The sequence below is a fragment of the Quercus lobata genome, chromosome 1 (genome assembly GCF_001633185.2).
Source record: "Quercus lobata isolate SW786 chromosome 1, ValleyOak3.0 Primary Assembly, whole genome shotgun sequence".
NCBI lineage: Eukaryota > Viridiplantae > Streptophyta > Magnoliopsida > Fagales > Fagaceae > Quercus > Quercus lobata.
In genome coordinates this window covers 7,800,836-7,823,730 of record NC_044904.1, presented here as the reverse complement: position 1 = coordinate 7,823,730, position 22,895 = coordinate 7,800,836, and the positions used below count along the sequence as shown (strand labels likewise).

Here is a 22,895-nt window from a genome sequence, read left to right as displayed (position 1 = left end):
TAAACATATGGATTATAATGTCAGTTTGATAAAATTTAATAACATTTTTTCAAATTATAATTACACTATAGTAAAGGTTAAAAGATTGGGTGATACTTTATTTTGACTTGGTTGGTTGTCACCCAATACAAAGATTATAAAAGCATTCATAAGAATGTCAAAAGCGAAAAAAACTATTTTTTAGTAACTCGTTCCAAAAACACATGCTACAGCAAGAGTGTTGTTGTTAAAAATTTTGACAATTAAGCTATAGTAAACTAAAGTGTCAAAGATGACACTCTTTGACACTTTACTATAGCTCTAAAGTTATATAAAAAAAAAAATATTTTAATGTGTTGATAGTTGTGGTTGTTATTTATTTTGTTAGATATATTATTTTAATGTATTAAATGCTAAAATAAAACATTTGATATTGAGTCTATTATAAAGTGAGGTGTTATAATAGATAAAGTAGTGTTTTGAGTTGCTAATTAAAAAATCATATAGTTTTAGCAACCTTATTACTATGAATGCTCTAACAAAACAAAAATATATGACTGGGGTATTATAATTTGAAGTGAACTCTAAAATTCAAAATAATAAAAAATTTTATTTACTAAATTATTAATATAATACTGATTACATTCATTATCATATGTAAACTTCTTTTAAATAAAATTGATAATATTTTTAACATTATCCTTACAATCTTGGTACAAGAATACACCTAATATATAAAGAGAGATTGTCCTAAGAAAAAAAATGCTATTAAAACGTGTACAAAACTACAAACTAAAAAAGTGATTGTTTCAATGTGATGATGTTGCATATCTAAATACTTGAACGCTTAAAGCTACACTCTGGGACAATGATCTGGTTGTCAACAACTCTTGGCACCCATGATCAACAATGTTAATTAGCTCCAAATCTGAGTTTCAGATGAAAAGTACTGAGATTAAACAAAGTGCCTGGTTGGCCATGCTGCTGCTGCACCTGCAACTGTTCTTCTTGGCAATGGCTCCACTGGAATCGGCTTCACCACACAGTATCCACTACTTGAACAAGAACCTACCCTCCCTGATCTCCTAATTCCATCACTGCCTTTCATATCCATAGCCATTCTTCTTATCTCCATGTCTTCATGCCTCTCTACACTACTCCTCCTCCTGAGATTTTGCCTCTTTATAATAGACTTCAACTTATCTTTGTTACCATCTTTGCCACTCATTAATATTGGCACTGGCATGGCCTCTAGACCCATCAACTTAGCCACCACTCCAGGTTTGCACCACACAACTCTTTCTCCTGCTAAAGTTGTAGGCAAAGACCACTTGGAAGAATTGAAATCACAGCAGTTTGATGATGATCTTCTTCCCGGCTTTTCGATACCATTCAGTTTCTTGAACGAAGACCGATACATTGCATCTTTTCCATCAAGAGAAAAACGAGGGTACTGATTCAATGCATTCCTAGCAGACCTCAAGATGTCAGAGTTGTTCACACATGACATCCTACCGCGCAATATTCCCACATTACACTCGTTCAGTTTCGATTTTCTGGCAATCTCTTCTTCTAATTCCAACTGCATTAACATCTCCTCCAATGTTGGACTTTGTCCTGATGACCTAGCATTAGCCGTCACAAATGATGGGCTGACCATGTTGGAGAAATCTTCATGGTCAGCCTTGTTATTGTGCTGTTGGTTGAGAGTGGAGGTTGCGCCATCATCGGTGCAAAAATTAGTTCTGATTCCCTTCTTCATCTTGGCTCCTAGAGAGTTCTTGAGGAGAAAGAAAGACAGATCTTTCATTGGATGTTTACTATGTGATTCACTATTTCATGATGGGGGGTTTGATCTTAATTTGCTAGTTGCTCCAATAGATAAAGGTTACTTGTACTGTTGTATAAATTATGAAACTTGTGAATAGGATGAATGAGAGCGGTGTGGGTTAATAGCACTCACATGACAGATGAAGGGTCACAACTCACAAGTATTTCGAGTATGTACCATCCTGAGAGCTCTTTACTTTAGACCTATGCAGTGATTCATGACTCTAATTATCAGTTTCTCTGAATTGGTTGAGACACATGAGGATCATTTACTCTCAAACTAACCATCTTTATAGCTAGCAAAATGCAGTCAATAGTCATCAATACATGTATGTACATTAAATTTAGATAAATCTATGTCAAATTATAATAATAAGAAGAAGATAAATAAAGTATTTTGTTTATCATTTTGCTTGAATATAAATATATATATATATATATATTCATATGAATACATTAAATTATTTAATACCTTATATTTTTGTCAATATCTTTTGAGGATAAAATATGTAGGGATGTGTTTTGGACCCTAAACCCAAAGTATGATTGGATCTAAGCCCAATACAATGAATTTGTAGAAAGTGGGTTGAAAAACTAGACTCTAATGAATGAGATAACAGTTAGAATGAATTTTAAAAGATAATCAAACAGAAATGGACTGAAGTTATCTAAGTAAATTTGTCATTGGCACAATCCGATGAAATTTGTTCTAGTATATATTGATTGAAAATGGTTATAAATGTGGTTCAAGCTGCTACAATGCTTTCTCTTACAAATTTCCGATCCTTTTCTCTCATTGCTTCCTTCTTCTTTTATACTCTTTTCTCTTTTCATCTCCACCCTCCACATACAGGCTAGATGGTTAGATACTTGTCCCATCAGCACATTCCTAAAGTCTTTAGGTAGTAGCTGTAAGGCTAAAAACCACTATTTAGGTATCACCTCTACATTAATGCGGTCAGAGAGTTAGTTGCAGAGCAATTAATATGGTGGTAGCAGCTTTCTCCTTAGATATTTTAGGACTCCCCTCTGTACTTCTGTTTTTGCAATGCTTATCCGTGCCAGCAGAACTTCCTGGAACATCCCCTAGACGGCATACCACCTATTTGGACCTCAGCTTTGGTTAGCCGAGGTGACATTTGTCCTCGACCTACTCTCTTGTGCCATTATGACCAAAACTGACCTCGTCATCTACTAACACGGGCTCTCTTGATAATGTTTACTCCTTCTCGGACAATCTCTAGTCCTCGGCTTGGGTTTTAGGCTCAATACATACATGGATAATGAGCTCCTAGGCCTAATACCCCTACAAAATATATTTTTAATCTCTAAACTTTAGCACCTATTAGTGATTTTAGTTCTTGAAATTTAACGTAATTGCTTTTTTTTTTTTTTGAAAAACAAAGTAATTGCTTTTAGTTCTTAAAATTTAAAGTAATTACTTTTAGTCCCTAACTTGTGAGCAATAATGTGTTAGATTTTAGTTTGACCACATTGTTGGTCTGTTAGAAACATTTAACGGATGTTGATGCAATGACCAAAGATATTATTTTAAATTTAAAAAAATAAAAAATGATTAATTTAAATTTTATTTAGAATATTTAAAACCAAAAATATATTTTTCCGTATCTTTAAAAATGATACTATAACATGTATGTTATTGAATTGGGATATATTAAAAAGAAACAATTTAATACATATAGTTCTGCCTTTATTGCTCTTAAAAAAAACAGTTCTGCCTTTAGTGTTGAAATTTTCTTTTAAATTTGTAATATATTAATACGTATTTAATTTTTTTTGTTCATTTAAAAATGCTTTTTTTTTTTTTTGGCAGAATTTTAATTCATTTTTAAAAACTTTAACCTAGATTTTGTTCCAGAAGCAACGTCGGGTGGGGTCATACTACTCTAGTAGATTTCAATGGATCCATGGGTGGGGTCCGGACCAGTGCACCTTCATAATTAGATGATAGGGAACTTCTTGTGCTTCGCTGGTAATTACTAAAGTTTACCAATTGTCAACTTCACCATGAGTATTTTATAAATTAACCATTTAAAATTGATAGATATTTCGTATTACTGCAAAGTGCAGAAATTTATCTAATAATTTAAACTTGAACTAGATGCTATCTGATGAAGCATGCCGATCGATATTAATTAGTAGTAGTATTTAGTAACCTGTCTATGTGAAGGAATATATTTGGTGATTAACAGTAACACTTTTAACAGTTTGTCCGCTATCTTTTTACATCCCATCTATATTGTTGTACATAACTTCAGGAATCTGTGTATTTCAATGCTTTCCATTTGTACGTCAAGATAATAAAACTTGAAAAATACATAAAGAAGAATGCAAAGAGAAAGAAATATCGTTCAGCCACACGACACTAAGTCATAGTCAGTGACTCAGTATGCATATTTTAACTCGTACTTGCACTTGCGGACACAAATTAAGCAGCATAATCGATAGCCCTCTATGGACAAACCTTAAAGTCTACAGAACTTACTCAACTCAACTTTAAAAATGTGCATGCTAGCAAGTAAAAACTTTACAAATGCACTAGGTCAAACACAGGGGCAGATCTAGAATTTTGAGCTGGGACCGAAGTGTAAGAAGAAAAAAAATCCAAATAGGTATTGTACGGGGCACGGTTCCCCCCAGGGCTCCTACATTTGTATGATCCAATGTATTGGCGCCATGTATACGAGGCTTTAATCTTGTTGGGCATTGAACTTTGGACCTCAGGATCTTGAGTACACTTGCGTGTTCTATTAGGCTCACAGCATTAGCCCTGATTAACCTTGATACCCTTCTAAAACTCAAAGACCGCAATGATACCATCATGACACGAGCTGCAAGTGTAATTCCCTGCCGGTCAACTCTGGCCCGACCCAGAAGGAAGGCGGACTCATAGATGCCCAGTATTGCCTTGGGAATTAACGCTGCTGGGAATATCTCCTGAAGTAAGGAACCAGTTTCAATGCCACTTTCACCACACCCTACTCCTAACTAAACACCCACTTAGCAGTAATAACATTGGACCTCCTATACCACTAGCCACGAGAGTAATCATAGCTCTCCACTAATTATAAGGCTATAAATAAGAAAAGTTGGGGAGGAAGAAGGTTGTTGAAAGAGGTACAAGAGAACTGATAGAGAAAAAGGGAAAATATTGAGTTAGTATAATTGTAGGATAGAGAGAGTAAAACAGTTGAGAGGGAGAGACACTTAAGCTGGGTCTCTGTGAATAACCCAAAGTAGGAAATCTTAAACCCACTTCATAAATAAGTTGTGAGTCCAAATGAGGTCTGCCCTATAGGCTTCATTCTTGGCGAGCACAGGTATCCATATAATACTAACAAACTATCAACCAAGATCAATACACAAAATCATTGTTTCTTAATACATTAAGATGCAATTATTTATGAACAAAAAAAAAGAAAAAACACAAAATAATATTGTTTCTTAAGAGCATCAACTATTGCAAAAAAAAAATATATATATATATATTTTCACAAACCAAAACTTACTTTTGCTATTTTAATATAACATTTGAAATGTCTCATACAGTAGTGTTTTTGGTATTTGGGGTATGTTTGGATACTGCTTATTTGCTAAAAACTTATTGCTGAAAATACTGTAGTAAAATAATTTTTAAAAGTGTGAATAGTGCTGTGGAACCCAAATTTATCTAGAAATCTGTGTTTTGCTGAGTTTAGTGGTACGTGAATAGTACCCATGGGACCTACTAAAAAAACGCTGAATGCGCGGATTGCGGATTGGGCAAAACGCCCAATCCAAGTGCACGCTTGGTGTTCTAAATACTAAATATTTACTGTAGAGTCCCGATTTGTGGCCCAAACCCAAAGTATATGTGATCTCAGCCCAATGAGCACAATATAATAAATTTGTAGAGAGTAGGTCAAAGAACTAGGCCCTAATGAATTGAATAACGGCTAATATGAAATTAAATGACAATCAGGCACAAATAAGATGTATTAATATCAATAGACTTTTAGTCCAAGAAGGCCACAATTATGTATACTGATCACAGTTAAATACAAAGACAATTTAGATTGCTATAGTGCTCTCTTTCTCTTTTCTTCGATCCCCCTTCTCCATGAAGAGTCTTTCACCTTATATATCATCTTTTGGAATATCTTCACCCTCCACCTGTTAATCATCCGAACCCTTACTTGAGTACCTGTTCCATCAGACACACTCTCTGGTTTTCTGTTAGTTGTGGTAGCCAAGGTAACGCTGTTCAGAAGTCTTCTCTACATAAATGCGGCCAGAAAAGTAGTTGCAGTGCATTTAATGCGGTGGTGGTAGTTTTTCCTTAGATATTTTTAGACTTCCTTCCTTCTCGTATGTTTGAGAGGCATATCTCTATCATTGGAGTTTTTTGGAAGATTACGCTAATTGACAGAGTGCACATTGTGAACTATATTTATCATATCTGAGGAAGAGTTCCTCCTCGGACAACCTCTCATTTATTCCCCATCTTTGAGACTTTAATTGAGAACGTTTAACAACTATTTGCTTCTCCTCGGACCTATCAATGTCCTCAGACAAGGCTCAAGGTCCAATATACTATTTTGGGCCCTTGTCCCTACATTTACCATTTAGATAACCTAATGCTTGTACTCTAGTACTAGGCTGACTGAGATTTTTTTTTTTTAAAAGAAAAAAAATTTTTTTGTTAAGTTTTTGAGTTGGGTAGCTGCTAGTTGGAGGCTAATTAGAAGGGAGGGAGTCTAAGTTTTTGAAAGAGTGAGGCATGACTCTAGAAATAAAAAAAAATATAACCATTAAATTTATTTTTTTCTTTGGGTTAGGGGAGGGGCCCAATTTTTTTTTCCTTTTTTTCTTAGGGTTGGGGGCCTAGGCCCCCTTGGTCCCTCGTGGGTCCGTCCCTGGTCAAACATATCAATGTACAAGGTCAAACATTGTGTCACATGACACACTTTATGAAAGATTTTTTAATTTTTTTTTTTAAATTTGAGTTTAAAAAAAAAAAAAGTGTCTCTAAAAGATGAAGGCTCGAATGGTGGTGTTTGTTACAAAAACAAAACACACAATATTCACAACCTAAATGTTATTTTAATGAAAACGATGAGAGAGAGAGAGAGAGAGAGAGAGAGAGAGAGCAATGTATCTTTGTGTGTTGTTCGATCTCTATCTATAACACCACACGTTAATAAATTTATTCAATCACTACATAAATGAGCCATTGCCCCCTTTATAAAGACCACCAAAAGGTATGAGGTTAAGAAATGTAGCTCTTTGACAATGGGCAAAACTGTTAAGAAATGGGTTGAATTGTGCCTAATATTTATAACAAATTTTTATAGTAAGGTGGTGTTTGGTATGAGAGAGTCCACATTACTCCTACGCTCTGTTTGTTTCAGCAATAACATTTTCTGAAAAATAGTTTATTTTCTAGAGAGCATTTTCTAGAAAACTATCTCATTTTCCGGTATTTGGTAACAACCTTGAAAATAGGCTAGAGAACGTTTTCTGGTGTTTGGTATCCACAAGTTTTAAAACATTTCTTGTATAATTTAAAACATGTATAATATGTGTATTGTGTAAACCCACCTAATGTAATCAATATAAACAAATAAATAAACCAAGAATGAATTTGATTTTCAAACTAAAATTTTGACAACGAATACAATCAAAATTAGCTGTCCAATTTTCATGATTTCAAATACTCATCTTGTTCATGTATATGAATAGTATTTTTGATAAGTAACGTAAGAAATTTTATTAGAAAAAAAAAAACCAAGTACACTGGAAGTGTACTATAGTGGCACAAATCAAGAGCAAAATAATCATTATACCCATAAGTTCCATTTTAAATAGTTCAAAATGCCACATATGCCAAATAGTTTTACCGGCAAACTAATCCAGTACAAATAGTTTGATAAATACCAAAAAAATTTATAGAACTGTTGATGGATCTATGAGGAGGGAAAAAAAAAAAAAAAACTTATTTAAGAACAGTGTTATAGAGGGGAGAAGAAATAGGGAGAAAAAAAGAGAACAGAGGCAGATAGAGAGAGAAATTTGTGGGAAGAGAAGAGGTCATAGGGGGTGATAGTGACGGTGTGAGAAGAGAAAAAAAAAAACAACAAAAACAAAGGGAAGAGAAGAAATGAGAGATTTTATTGTGAGAAAGGTTGAATGAGCGAAAGAAAATATTGTTTCTTAAGTCAGAAGAAGATAATATTTATAAGAGTTATGTGCCACGTGAGAGAGAGATTATTTTCAAAATGTTTTTTTTTTAGAAAACAACTTAAAGAAAATAAGCCTTATTTTTATAAGAATTTTCCGTTGACTAAAGATAATTTTCCGTTGACTAATTTTTTTTTTTTTTTTTTTTTTTTTTTTTATGTTACTAAACACTGAAAAACATGGAAAACTATCTTTATAGAAGGTTTTCTAGTGAAACAAACAGAGCTAGCATCCAGATTTCTGGAAATGTGATGCCTTACAATTTGGATACTTAGGAATGTAACTATTTCTATGTTTGGTTTAATTGAGAATCTAATAAGATTCCTAGGAATGTGAAGTTATAATTTTTGGTTTATTCCTAAAAATCCTAACTGAATTATTTATTTTTCTCATTCTATCTTTAGATTTGTAAATCCAATATAAGTCTTTAAAAAAAAAAATTTCCTCTAAATAAATAATGAGAAACAAAATATAAACTATAAATTATGACAAATTCATTAAAACTATAGTCTAAAAGAAGAAAAGATGAATATATCAATAAAGTTGTCTATCATGTTTATGTTGTTTTGGCAGGAAGAGATAATGTTGTTTTGGCGGAAAGAGATAAAGAAAAATGAAAAGATATTAATGATTTGTTTTATAATTTATCTCAATTGCTTAAATGATAAGGGAAAATGGTTAAAATTGTTAATTTATAAAAAGTACAATTTCCTTTAAGCTTGAGAATCTAGATACCCACTTGTTTTAAAGGGAATCCACATTTTTGCTGAAAGGGGGAATCCAAATTCTCCTGTCATTTGATTCTCTAGTGTGATTTACAACCAAACATGAGAATTTTTAAACATTCTTGAGAATCTTAAAACATTACCTTATACTAAGCGCCACATAAAAAAAACACACACACACAAACAAATACTAAAAGGAGACGATGCAGTAATGTACACCCACTCCTATGATGAATGATATGCATCATAGGAGATGACACAAAAGACTCAAGAAGGTGCTCCAACATTGATATCATTACAAAGAGACTCAAAACGAAGGCTATTGAGGGGTTCCGTGAAAAGTTAGCTCTTTGGTGTTTAATGAGCTATTTCACTTCACCTTGAAACTAATTGATGATAAGATAGACACATTCAAATATTTTATGGTATTCAACATCATGCTCTGCAAACATGTTTTAAAAGTGATTGTAAGTGTTAAATTGTGGTCCCCCAAAATTGGGATGAAAATCCCATAACTCGATACCATGATCTTGACTATAATAACACTTATGTTCACATTTAGACCCTTAGTACTACTTACTATCAATTTTATTGATTTTCAATTTATGGCACAAATAGTTAATTAGCAATCACACCACAACTTAAATAAGAACACAACAATAAATTAGCAATCACACCACAAAACAGTAAAAACACTCCAAAGCCGCAAACAAAACACCAAATCCACTAAGAAGATAGTCGTGATACAAAACAACTTACAGAACCTCTAATATAAGTAATCATATTTGTATATGAGCTCCTCGCTTTTGCTTGCAACAAGGTTGCACTAGCCGGTTCTCTTCAAAGTAATCCAATGATGCAAGTCTATTGTTAATCGCAAATTCGATCTCTCAGTTATTCCAAGGCAAGGCTACTTGAAGATTTGTGATTGCATCTGTGGTTTCCAGCACTAATTTAATACAATCAGGGATGATCAAAGGTGTTTGGGTGAAATCTCCTCTCAAAAATGTCAATTCGGAGAGGGTGAAGGTAGGAAGACTAAAATGGTTTTTTGTCTAAGGGGATCAATATCCTTTGCTTCTTCTTTTGATTTTAGGGTGTTATTTTTCATTTATATAGGTGTCACAAATTGAGGCTTGATTGGCCGTGGAAATAACAGGGAAAATATAAATACTGATTTTCCAAAACAATCTCGCTCAATTGAGATTTGGGTGAGTTTTTTTTAGACGAAACATTTTGAGTAATTGATTTTTTGAATTCTGATGAACTCGCTCAAAAACTCATATGACAAGGTGAATCTCGCTCAACCAAAATTCTTTCCAGAGCAATTTTATCAATTTCATATCAACTTGATCCTCAATGACAAGATACAATTACAATTGAAATTGAAATTGAAATAGAAATACCAAAAAAAAAAAAAAACCATTGTAACTCTCGTTTGTTTTGTGAGTTCTAACTCATTATTTAACATTTTAAACACATTTACACACATTTCAACACACTTTTTCATCCACACAAATATCAAAACCACCCAAAATACCTTACTCAAACTTAGTTACCAAACGGCTTAACATTTGACACGAAGATATGAATTGATATTCCAATCCTTAACACCGACATGAAGAAATCCATCCCTCGCTTCAATTAATATGAATTGATATACTTAAAATGATAGTTTATCGAACAGCTGTAGCCAATTTGCCAACCACCGATCTTGAACGTCAATTCACTAATGTGTTTTCTTCTCCATAATGGGAATCACAGACACCGCTCCTTGCACTGTCATTTTCTGCCAAGTCACAACTATGTACTATATAGCACGGCCTTGCTTGTGTGGTTGTGGCATATCGATCAGGAGGAAGCTTCCTTTTTACCCAGAAAGGTAAAATTGAAGGAAGAAAAGAAACAAAGAGATTGGTAGTTGGCCAAAGACTTGGTCCACTTGCAATAACCTTATTAGGATGTCAATGTAATGCATAAATTGGAAATATTTGGCAATGGAATTCAATCTAGAAGAAGCAATTCTATATGGCACACGAAGAAAAATTGAAAGATACAATAGTGAGTGTTTGGCAAGGAAAAACTATTTTATTAGACGGTCTCATAAGATATCTTTCTCTTGAGTCTCTTATGAGAGAGGTCTCATAAGACTGTCTCATGAGATATTTTCTCATTTTTTCTTTGCAGAATTAAAAAAAAAAGAAAGGTTTTTGATGTGGATTCATCGACCATACACTACATAATTGACGACAATGTATAATACCACGGCAGCACCACCAGGACCATGACTGTGAGATATCTTCTCATACTGTGACCTTGCATGGTTTTCAGATGAAATTTCTCAAGAATCTAGTCTACTAGAGAAATGCATATGGGCTGGCCTGGAGATGGGCAGTGCTATTGTGCTAACAAAGACCAGTCCAGGGAGATCTTCAAACAAGTGGACTCACAAACTGTCTGTGGGCCGCGGTCTAAAGAAGCCAGCAAAAGAATAAACATTTTGCTGTGTTGGGCTCAAGATGGCCAACTATTTTTGCATTTTGACTCCAACAATTTAAAATTTTTTGATTTGTATATTTGTTTAAAATGGGTTGTAACTTAAAAAAAGAAGAAGTTATAAATAAGCAAAAAGTAAATTCTTTTTAATACAAAATAAGCAAATAAGCTAAATAAGATTTAGAAAAAAAAAAAGTTAAAACCAAGCACGCAATAATTTTAGTGTTGTCTCACTAGGGATGTATCATTTGATTCAACCAAAGTTTGAGTGAAAAGAAAAAAAAAAGGGAATGAATCATTTGAGAGAATTGCTCGAGTATTGAGTTACTCATCCATAGTCATCACTCATCATAGATTTTCCTCTGTAAGCTAAATTATAGATATATAGTAATACAAGAAAACCTTTTTGTATTTAACCAAAAAAATAAGGTTAAATACAAAAAAGACAGCCTGAAACTGAAATTTAGATGGCTTATAAAAAACACTCTTGTACTTTCAATTTTGTGTTTTTGGCCCTTGAGTGATTAGAAATGACAAAATTGACACATCCATTTTAATATTAAATAAATAGTTTTATCTATTTTATAATAATTTTGAATTTAATTTAAATTAAAATTTTTTCTAAAATGAATATTCTATAGTAAAGGGTCATCTATCTATTTCTCTATATATATTAATAGCCAAAGTTCAAAGAAAATCCAATTAAAAATTATAAATTGGATTCTTAATTTTACGTCATGTGTCTCATTTAATTTTTAATTTTGTGCAAAGTGAATTATTAAGCGTAAAAATATAAGAGTCTGAATCCGAATAAATTCTAAATTGGATTTCAATTAAAGTCCAATTTTCCACCATGTGTCCATCTAAGTTTTTAATTTTTGTGGTAAATGAATTATTGGGTGCAAAAACCAAAGATTCTAAAATCAATTAAATTCTAAATTATATATATATATGTATATGTGAGAAAACATTATATATTTAAAAAATGTATAGTTTAAAAAAAATGTAAACTAATATCATGTATAATTTGAACCGTATGATTGTAATTATTTTTAATTGTACTCGTGCATATACACATGACTACACATTAGTATGTACTGACCTTTTTTTTCCCCTAAAAATTGAGGGAATTAAGATTAAAGGGTCAATAATTTGATCATTTATAATAGCTCAAAGGTCAATAACAAAAATAAAAACAAGAACATAGAACATCGGTTTGCAATTGACCTAAAGTCCAAGGAGTATTTTTGCAATTTTGGCCCAAAAAAACAAATAAAATAAATGGAGGGGCTAAATTCGTAATACAGTAAAGAAGAAAAAGGAAGAACAAAGAAGTATGTGGGCTCGGTTGCAAAATGCTGCTTTGTCTGTTTATCAAAGTCGATCAATTTTTGTGTGTCCTTCCCTGTTATGTCACTCTGTTCGTTTATTTGAGAAAGAATTGAGATAAAAAAATTTCAATCGATTCGAATCAAAGTTATATTTACAAATCCCTAACCCTAAAATCTCAAAAAGCCAATCAATCTCGGGGCTCTGCTTCTTCTCTGGTAATCGATCTATCCATCTATCTATCTATCATTTCTACGCTTTTATATTTACAATTCCGATCTAAGATTCAGTGAATTTTCCATTTTTTTTGCAATTCATTTTATTTGAATGAATTCAAAACAATAGCGATCCTTAATGTTAATCGAATGAGTTTTTTTTTTTTTTTTTGGTGGTGCAGTAGGACGAAGATGAAAGCAGATTGTGTGGTGGCAGGCTTGGTTTGTGGTTTGATTTTGTTAGTGGCTGAGGTTCATGGCAACACCGCGCCGGCTTTTCTATGGTCGCCTCATGATGATCAGTATGCACTCTTTCTGAGCTTCAATAAAAAGCTTTAGATTCGAACCAATCTTTAGATTAGGGATCATACATGTTGTTTGCACATTTAATCTCTTTTAAGCATCTTAGAATTACTTTAATCTCGATCAAATGATTACGCTCGTGTGTAGTTGCCAATCTGTTAGAATTATAGTTAAATGATTAAATTTGTTCTTTCCTAACAGCTTAAGCTCTTTTGAGATAATTAGTATATAAAAATCTTGCGTGTTGGGTCGGGGCAGCCTAGGCCCGTGAGTGTGAGTGTTAGAATTATGGTTAAATGGTCAAGTTCACCATTTCTTAATAGCTTAAGTTTTTGGGACAATTTGTAATGAACTCTGGTGAGCTGAGCTCTCGCTTTTATGGAGTTCTTCTTCCTCTTACTAGAATGGGTGGAATTTATCAGCTATATACCCTTAGTGAATAAGTTCCTTACATGATCAGGAATGCAATGAATCTATATAGTTACTGAACAAAATGGGATTATAATATCTCTGTAGATGCATTCTCCAATTAATTTCTGGGTGAAGATAATATTGCCATTTTGTTAGAAATCGCATTTGTAAAAGTAATTGTAGGTAGGATAGGATACTCAGCTTATTATCATGATCTTTTTCATTTTCGAAGGGAGAAATTGGTGCATTATTTTCTGTCTTCCCTGGGTTTCTTCCTGTGGTTTGTTGTCCACACATGATGTTAAGTGACTTTAGATAGTTAGTAGAAAACTGCATCATCTAGATGTGTGAGGATTCTCCCCCAAGTTCCATTGTGACCAAGGCCTGTAAACTCGAAAAACAAGCTGGATCTATCCCCACATGTAAGCAAGACTTTACGAGTCAACATATTTCCTGTAGCTTTCTTCCTAAACCCCCCATTAATCAGAAGGAGAAACAATTTTCAAAAGTTTTGCACTTCGGACGCCTCAAATAAAACGGAAAATCACAATGATAATGGCTATGGACATCGAAGAGACAAGTAATTGGTTGTGTACAAATGTGTTTTATGGTTGACACTGGCAGATAATGCCTTTAATTTCATTTCTTCTGCTTTGTGATGCCTATAACAGCATTCTTTCAAATATGCCCCAAAGTAGTCAAATAGTCCTTTTCTTATTTATTTATAAGATTACAAAAACTTTCACTTTTGGCTAAATTCAAGGCTAGGGCTTTTTTTGTTTGAGAGCTGTAGAATAACAAATTAGCTTGGAGGGGAAGCAGGGGATTAAGTATCCACAAGTTACTAGAATTTGTCAAGCGGCAGATAGGGTTTACTAAAGGAGAGAAACCTCAGGGGGTATACCAATCCAATCATCGTCAAGTAATTGGAAAGTGTTGATAGGGTAATCTACAAAACTCAACTTCACACCTTTGATGGTTTGTAAAGAATGTTTCTAAAGTGCCCTTGTTATGCATGGACCCATTGATATTTTAGCAAGTCTTGGAATTTATTATATTTAATACGAGATGTACTTGACTTATTCATTAGCTAATCAGAAGAAGGGTAAAATGACCATAGTCTAGTATTTTATGTAACAATTTACATTTTCCGTTCCTGTTAATTGAGAACTAAGATCAAAGAAGGTTGATCACTTCCAATATTTAAAAGCAGGATCCTCTTTTTAAAAAATGTCCAAAATATGTTATAGCATTGTTTCATAATGTTACACCTAGTACCATAATATCATGAGTATCCTTTATGGCCTCAGAAATATTTGGTTGTTTTAATTATGGTCATGTATTTGTTTGGATAAATAAAGCAAGTTTAGTAATACTAATGGGGACAATCCCTAGCATTCAAGTATGGAAAAAGTTTACCTTCAAACCAATTTGGAGGAAATTTCCTCCAACCCACCACGTAGCAAGTCGCCACGTAGTAAGTTGGTGGAGATCCTTGTCCTACAAGTATTCTGTATTCCTCCCCCCACAACACACCTCCCCAAAATAAATCGCACTTTGGGATTTGAGCATTTGAAGGAGATATTTTTTATTGTAGTTATTTTTTAATTAGAATTTTTTCATTGTCAAACTTCCTGAAACAGCTAAAAGAATGCCCTCTTTCGCGTGTGCCATGTGTTTTGTTGGTATCATTATTTTTTATATTAGTCAGAACAATGGTTATATGTTTCATTTTTCAGGACATTGTTAAATTTGTTATTGCTTTGAGCATAATTAGCTGCTCTTTACCCATCTTCTTTGTTTTCTGTTTTACTGCTACCATGACTGAGGATCTGATATTATGTTTCTCGTGGTTAATCTTAGGTTCTCAAGTAATGTAGTTAAGGATGCAGTAAATTATCGGACCATCTCTTCAAAGGATCTAGCAAGGTCTGTTCTGACTGAAGGTGGCTGGTCAAACTTACTGGTAATTTGATAGAGTATCAGTTTGGTTTATAATAGTGTCCCATTTCTTCAAATTTTAAAAGAGAAGTAGATTCTTCCTTTATGGTGCCCTTGATTTCCTTACATTTGAATATTTTCTTATGTCTTTTATTGTTCAATTATCATAGTGCTCAGGGAAGAAATTTCAGAACACTGTGGATGTGGCACTTGTCTTTGTTGGTAGAGAGGTAAGAAATCTTTATATTGTCTTAAATTTATCATGTTAACTTATTAAAGAAAAATTCACCATATAATCTGCCACTGAGATTCCCATTTCCATTTGACATTCATTTCAACTTTGTTTCCTTTATAAGAATAACATACACCCACTTAGTGAATTTTTCATGACTCTTGTAATTAAAGTTGAATATTAGGTGTCTCACCATGTTGTATATCCTAGATCTTATATACTTATAATGGCCAAATTATGCTTTTGGTCCTCAAACAATGGGGGATAGTTGTGATCATATACATTTAATTCTGTCAATTTCATTCCTTAACTTCTAAAATTGGCTTCCTTCCTGGACATTGCGAGAACATCTTAAAGGTTTTTTTCCCTTGTATTTTCCAAGAACCAGTCATAGGGCTAACCCACGTAATGCTTTATGCTGATAAAGCTCAACTCTTTGAAAGAAGTTATAGAGGTGATTTAATGATATTCCCTTTTCTCGCTGCAGCTGCAATCTTTGGATATTTCAGCTAATAAACATGCAGACCAAGCTCTTGTAGACTTGCTCAAGGTAAGTTGAGTTTTCCCAACTGCATTTTACTGTTATGTTTATAAGAAATTTATAACTCAGGATTCCAATATATTGAATAAATCCTCCAAGTTTCTGATTTGATAGTTTGCATTCCATGTGCTTGAACAGGTGTCTTTCACAGGATCCAATTTTTCCATGGCATTCCCGTATGTTGCTGCATCAGAGGAGGAGACAATGGAAAATTTGTTGGTTTCAGGGTTTACAGAAACATGTGGGCATGATTTGGATATCAGTAATGTTGCTTTCCTGGAATCATGCTCTGTAAAGGATGGAAATTTTCAAAAAATTGCAGACCTGCACTCAGTACATGTAATCTAACTTGAGGTTTTTATGTGACATTATGACATTTTGGGGTCTATGACAATGGTATGACGCTTTATTACCCATCACATGAACAGGATTATCTGGTTTCAAGAATTGGAAAGAGGCAAAATGGGCAAGCAGATTTGGTTGTGGTCTGCCATGGAGGGTCTGGTAACTTGAAAGAACTTGACCAACCACAATCCGAAAGTATGTTAAATTAAAACTGTTTTGACTATTGTCAGAAGATATACTAATTTGAACTGTTTGATCTATGTCATAAGTCAAGTTAGTCTGGCAGAGTCATTTTTGACTATAATGATCAAATCTGCAGGTGTGATTCTTACTGAGCTTATCAGATCTGTGGAGCAGTCTGGGGCAAAATATGCAGCTCTCTATGTTTCAGATCCCTTTAGCTCAATTCAATATCCTTCTTATCGGGAAATTGGAAGGTTTCTTGCTGAAGGTGCATTGGGAAATAAATCAGGAAATTCTACCTGTGATGGAGTTTGCCAGTTTAAATCATCACTTCTGGAGGGAATTCTAGTTGTAAGTTGCTGACTAGTCCATTTTTACCATGACACCCCTATAGAGCTATTTCAGAGGCAACTTGCCTATATTATTTTATATTAAATTGCTTGAGAAAATTCATTTTTCTTGCACTAATATTGTTAAAATCACTTGTTTTTAACTTAACCCCACATGGCAAGAACAGCTTCAGTAGGAACTGTTGGTAGGCAGTGAACCATGGGCTTGTTAGTTGCTTCCTGCTGCTGCATCTTCCAATCCGTTAACACAACTCAACTAAGCTTTAATTTCAACTGGATGGGAATCTTCCAATCCCTATTGCACCTTGGCATTTCTCAGGCAAATGAGATTAAAAATAGTTGTCATTATTCTGACTATATGTGCTACTTATAATCTGTTAAATATATATATGTGTGTGTAGCCATGTGAATTATTTTCTGCCATTCTATCGAATCCAAAATCGTACTTTTTATTGTCTCCTTTTACGTTTTTACTACTTTTGTTAATGTTATTTTTGCTCTTCCTAGATTGGGAGGGTGGGTCAATTGTGATGCCCATAACAATATTCTTTCATGTATGTCCCAATCTAGTTCAATTTCTCTAGATTTCTCATCTACCAACTTAGTCTTCCAAAGGCACACTATGTTTAATCTCCTACTAGTCATTTTTTGTACAATCTCCTTTAGTTTCACCATATATTCCAAGTGTATTTTGAATCCTATTCTCCTAGACTAACTTCTTTACCCACATCCCTCCATCCAAGGTCTGATGCAGTGTCTCCCTGTTAGAGGTCGCCTGTAGCCGATCAATTCATAATAAAGTTATTAAAATTTATGCTGATCGTCAACTTACCACAACTATCCTTTTTCTTCTTTCCGGACTTGAGGACTGTCTGTGGACAAAATATATGCACTATGCACAGTCGGGTTTTATGGCTTGACACAGTATTTAAATACTGCTTATGTGTATTTAGTGATGTTCTTGGTTCTACTGATCTATTTGGTTCTTCTTATCTTACACAGTTACTTTTATGAAGTTCTAACACTGTCGATTCTTCAATGCTTCAGGGTGTCGTCTTGCTTATAATCTTAATATCAGGTCTTTGCTGTATGATGGGCATTGACACTCCAACAAGATTTGAGGTAGCCCAAGACTCTTGATTCGTTGTTCGTGCAAAGATAAGACCCATCTGTTGTGGTGCTGGATCTTATATTTTGGGGCATTGGTGAAAGTAGTTGTTTGATATACAGTTGCAGCGAGCAGCGATGTTAGTTTGTAATATTTGTTCACTTGCTCAAGAGCATTATATCATGTTGGAAATAATGGAGAATCATGTTATTTTTGTAAACGAATTGAGGTTATTTTTGGGTTCAGCGTGATGTGTTTATGATGTAGGTTCAGTATCCGTAGTTTGAATAGGATAGAACAATATTAATGACCCATTGGCCACTAGGGCCACGTAATAGTTTCCATTCTAAAAGATTTTATGAGCTTTTATCAGGTAGGCCAACGAATAATATAAACAAAAAAAATGATTTGTGAATGTTACTTGGCAATATTTCCAGTTGAAGCCTGGCCTGTAATTTAATCTTCATAATGGAAATAAATGATAAGCACACGGAATTTTCTATGTTTTTACTTTTATTTTTATTTATTTTTTTATTTATTAAAGATTTGTTTGTTGGACTACGCAAATACTGACATGTATTAGCCTTCTATGAGTAAACTGGCTAATGATTCTTTTGTCATCCATACCCAATTTTGAGTTGTTACACTGTTGCAACAATGCTTAATTTTGAGTTTACTCCGTGGACTCATGCCATATATCATACTACCTAGGTGCTAAGGTAAATAGGCAATACCCAGTCTCAAATTTTAGGGAAATCCCACTATAGTTGAACACTTAGCTTTCATATTGTTGGAATAATAGTTAAATAATTAAATTAATAAATTTTTAATGGTTAAAACTTTTGGAAGAATAGATAAATTTATTATGGTACGAGAGAAGTTGGTATAGAGTTTAAATTTTGTCCTTACTCTACCTACTTTGTTAAAAATTTCACATATTGAGTCCTATTTTTTTTTTTTTGATGGGATATTGAGTCCTATTTATTAAGAGGGAATATCACAATAATTTTTTAATAGTTAAAGTCACCATATTCTAATAATTGGTAATTTATAACATACTATTCTCATGGACATGGCAGGGAAAAGTGGTAGCCATGTTTCATATCATACCATTTTCATGGTCCATGGAAAGTGTTAGCTATATTCAGTGCACAATAAAACGTCTTTACAATTTATATTTATACAATTCAAGCGCATTACAAAAAATCATATAGTGGAAATGCTATCACAAGAAAGAAAGGATCCCTTGCATATTTAGTCAATTTCTCTACATTTTATTATTATTAATGTTTGCAGGTAGCTCGAAATGAGATGAGGTGCAAAAATTTGGCCTGTATTTTTGTGTCAATATTTCTATAACTACTCGATGTAACTGGCTGTTAGTCTTGAGGTAACTTATTAACTGCTTCGAGATGCCTTAAAAATTTGTCACTTGACATTCATCAAGGCATTAACCTTAATTTTTAACTTATTCCACACTGGTTATCATATTATGTTCTTCTTTTCAAGTGAACCATTACCTTGATTTTTAACTTATTTCATACTAGTTGTCAAATTATTTTCTTTCTTTTCTTCTTTTCAAGTGCCTGTTCCCCTTGGTATGTCAACTGTAAAAATAACAAATTAATTATGTGGCTAGGGTGAGTATCAATTTTTTTTACACGTGTTAGATATAGAGAAAGGTTATTTGTGTGTTAAATCTTTAGTTAGACAAATAATGTCTCCCTTCTTATTGTCTTTGCTCCAAACCCTAAGGGCATGTTTGGTAGACTGTAATAGACGTTGTAATGTAATAGTTATTCCTATGGTTTAGTTATTCTTTAGTTTGGTTATGTTTTTATTACAATGAATAATCATTCCTTATGAATAGCTATTCTTCAAAATGAGGAATAACTATTCCTTTTTAAAAGGTTGTATTAGCTATTCCTTAGTAAGTGCAATAATTTCAAAACTTAATATATTTCCAAGTAAACAAACTTTCTATATACATCTAACAATTATAAAAATAAAAAATCATAAAAAATAACACATATCTCTCTTAAATTTAAAAATAACAATTTTTAAGGAAATATAATTGTATGAGTAAGAAATTTCCAAAAATAAATGTTAAGTTTCAATCTAATGTTATAACTCACAACCAAACTAATGAATAGGTTTAGTTATTACATTACAACACATTTTATTCCTAGTAATAAAGATTACAATTCCTGTCGTAATTCTCATTCAGTGTACCAAACGTACCCTAAGTAAAAAAGAAAAAGAAAAAAGGATGAGATAGCACTGCAAACAACAATGAAATGAGAGAATTTGATACCTGTTGTCGTGGTAGATTGTTACTAATAGATAAACAAATTATATCAGTTATAAGTTTATATGAAAATCAATACAAGCTAGTTTTATTAGAAGGTGTCAAAAATGTTGTCAAATTTTGTGTGTACCTGACATTGGAACAATGAAATTGGTATATTCCATAAAAATTCTTGATTATAGCTGCTGATACCAGAAAACGCATTATAGATCCATATATACCTCTGCCCACCTAAGTGAGAGTTCCAATAGATTTGTCTTAATTGATATATATTGACCAAGATGTCCACCTAATATCGTACTATATTTTATTTCACGAAATCATGAAATTGAGCAAAAATCCTTTGTGTCTCCTTGAGAGTTAGAGCCGAGGAAATTTCACGTACCGAGTTATTTAAATTTTAATGCAATCTCAAAATAGTTAGAACAGACCTAGTCCTTTTGGTTTGAAATCTCAATATCTTAGCTAGACGTGATCTCATCTACAATTATTTAAGCTGAACTACCTTCAATCCTACAGTAAATCCATGAAATAGAACAGACCTAATCCTTTTGGTTTGAAATCGAGTTCTTTCTTTCTTTTTCTTTTCGCCCAAATTTTACTTTTCATTTTATTATAAATTATTTATTAGTGTCTACAAAATTATGTGTATATATATATACACACATATTAGCCTTATCACACGTATAAATAAGACTTTCTTTTTTTTTTTTGTTTAGTGTCATAATTTTCTTTTTCTTTTTCTTTTTTTATAAAAATATTTGGATAAGTTTGTTTTGAAAACATGGATTAATAGGAGATTATCCTATTTTATAGGTATTTTAAATAAAGTTGGTGATATATTTTTATCAGATTATCCTCAAATTTTTTCCTTGTTAAACGTAAGGTTTATGATTATTTCTGAATCACATAAAAATCTAGTCTAAAGAAAAGAATCCTCTTATATATATGATCTTTTCCGTTTTAATTTTAGTTTATTTTTAAATTCATTTTATATGCAATTTAATATTAATTATGGTAGTTTTTTTTAGAATCAATTATAGTAGTTATTCCCTCAAAAAAATTATAGTAATTATCAATGAATATTTATTAGAATTGTTTTTGTACGTATATCTATTCTATCATTAGTGATATTCTAATAAACAATGTAAATACAAGATGCTTTCTAGGGATTTTCTTCAGAGTTTAAACTTTAAACTAAATCAATATATATAGATAACGAAAATTGTGAGGCATCAAACATTTATGTTATGGCTAAATTTCATAAAGTCAAACAAAAATTAAATGCGTTTAGTTTGTTACAGATTATTAATTTTAACAAGTTAGCACCTCCTCAAAATGATTGGACAGCTCATGAGCACAATTTGATCACGCTTTCTCTTCTTTCCCTCATAAAATTTCAGCATTGACTAAATTTAAAAAAGGCTCAATTTTTTTCAAAGAGAAAAATGACATTTTTACGTCCACGCTATTATGAATTTATGTTTGCTTTCCTGTAATTAAAAAAAAAAAAAAAAATTCTAAGGCTTCTAAGCAACTCTTAATAGTGAGATTCTTTACCGAGTCTCATTTTTAAACAAAAAATGTTACAATTTATTTAGTTGAAACTGAAAACTTTTCGCTGAAAGTACTGTAGATAAAGGTAAAAGCTAGTTGAAATAATACAGTAGAACCCATGAATAGTATCAAAAAATGCAATGAGATCCATAAATAATAACAAAAATAAGCTAAATAGTAAAATAAGCTAGCTTTATAATCTGTTCCCAAACACAACCCTCCTCTAAAAAACAATATGTTACATCGGTCTTACATGTATATGTTATAAATAAATAATAAAAATAATAATGCAGTCAAACCTTTGCTAAGATAGAATGTTAAATGAATAGTAGATATTTCCCTTTAAGAATAGTGATGCATGTCACTGATTTAAAAAATGAGATGGGAGCTAGGCTAAATGAAATAATTCTCAAACAATATGACATATGTATATTTTATAAATTTTTCTTATAGGAATGGGTTTAAGTTACACATTTTGTAACTTATATCTATAATTACATCAATTAATAATTTTCTAACTTTTATTAGATATATTTTTTAAATAATTTGTAATAATCACCTCACCTACAAAATATTTAAATTTCAAGTTTTTTTTTTTTTAATTTTAAAAATTATATTAAAAAAAAGTTTATAGACCATATAAGTGTGAGTACATAATGTATGTATGTATATATATAATTTTTTCTTCTCAAATAAATTTGAAGGAAAGGATGGGATGAGAAGTTTTACACTGTTACACGTACCTCCAACCTATGTAACCGAATTAAATGCTAAAAATATTATCAATTTTAGTATAAAAACT

General features: G+C 32.4%; 2 protein-coding genes across 2 annotated transcripts; one reads left to right on the top strand and one right to left on the bottom strand.

Moving 5' to 3' along the window:
* Positions 1 to 651: 651 nt before the first annotated feature.
* On the bottom strand, positions 652 to 1,914 carry LOC115974894. Its single transcript, XM_031095489.1, has one exon. It carries the CDS (start codon positions 1,787 to 1,789, stop codon positions 935 to 937), a length of 855 nt encoding a protein of 284 aa, XP_030951349.1. The 5' UTR covers positions 1,790 to 1,914; the 3' UTR covers positions 652 to 934.
* A 10,685-nt stretch (positions 1,915 to 12,599) lies between these two features.
* Positions 12,600 to 18,730, top strand: LOC115976911. The gene is made up of 9 exons (XM_031098458.1): positions 12,600 to 12,817; positions 12,997 to 13,116; positions 15,392 to 15,494; positions 15,640 to 15,699; positions 16,189 to 16,251; positions 16,381 to 16,581; positions 16,671 to 16,782; positions 16,907 to 17,121; positions 18,168 to 18,730. Exons 2-9 carry the CDS (start codon positions 13,007 to 13,009, stop codon positions 18,258 to 18,260), a joined length of 957 nt encoding a protein of 318 aa, XP_030954318.1. The 5' UTR covers positions 12,600 to 12,817; positions 12,997 to 13,006; the 3' UTR covers positions 18,261 to 18,730.
* The last annotated feature ends 4,165 nt before the right edge of the window (positions 18,731 to 22,895 follow it).

What these genes read in the sequence shown, in the direction of transcription:
- LOC115974894 (XM_031095489.1), bottom strand. Translation starts at nt 1,789, where the DNA reads ATGAAAGATCTGTCTTTCTTTCTCCTCAAGAACTCTCTAGGAGCCAAG.
- LOC115976911 (XM_031098458.1), top strand. Translation starts at nt 13,007, where the DNA reads ATGAAAGCAGATTGTGTGGTGGCAGGCTTGGTTTGTGGTTTGATTTTG. An exon ending in GTGGCTGGTCAAACTTACTG is followed by an intron (nt 15,495 to 15,639) that starts GTAATTTGATAG and finishes CAATTATCATAG; the next exon opens with TGCTCAGGGAAGAAATTTCA. An exon ending in TTCTGGAGGGAATTCTAGTT is followed by an intron (nt 17,122 to 18,167) that starts GTAAGTTGCTGA and finishes TCAATGCTTCAG; the next exon opens with GGTGTCGTCTTGCTTATAAT.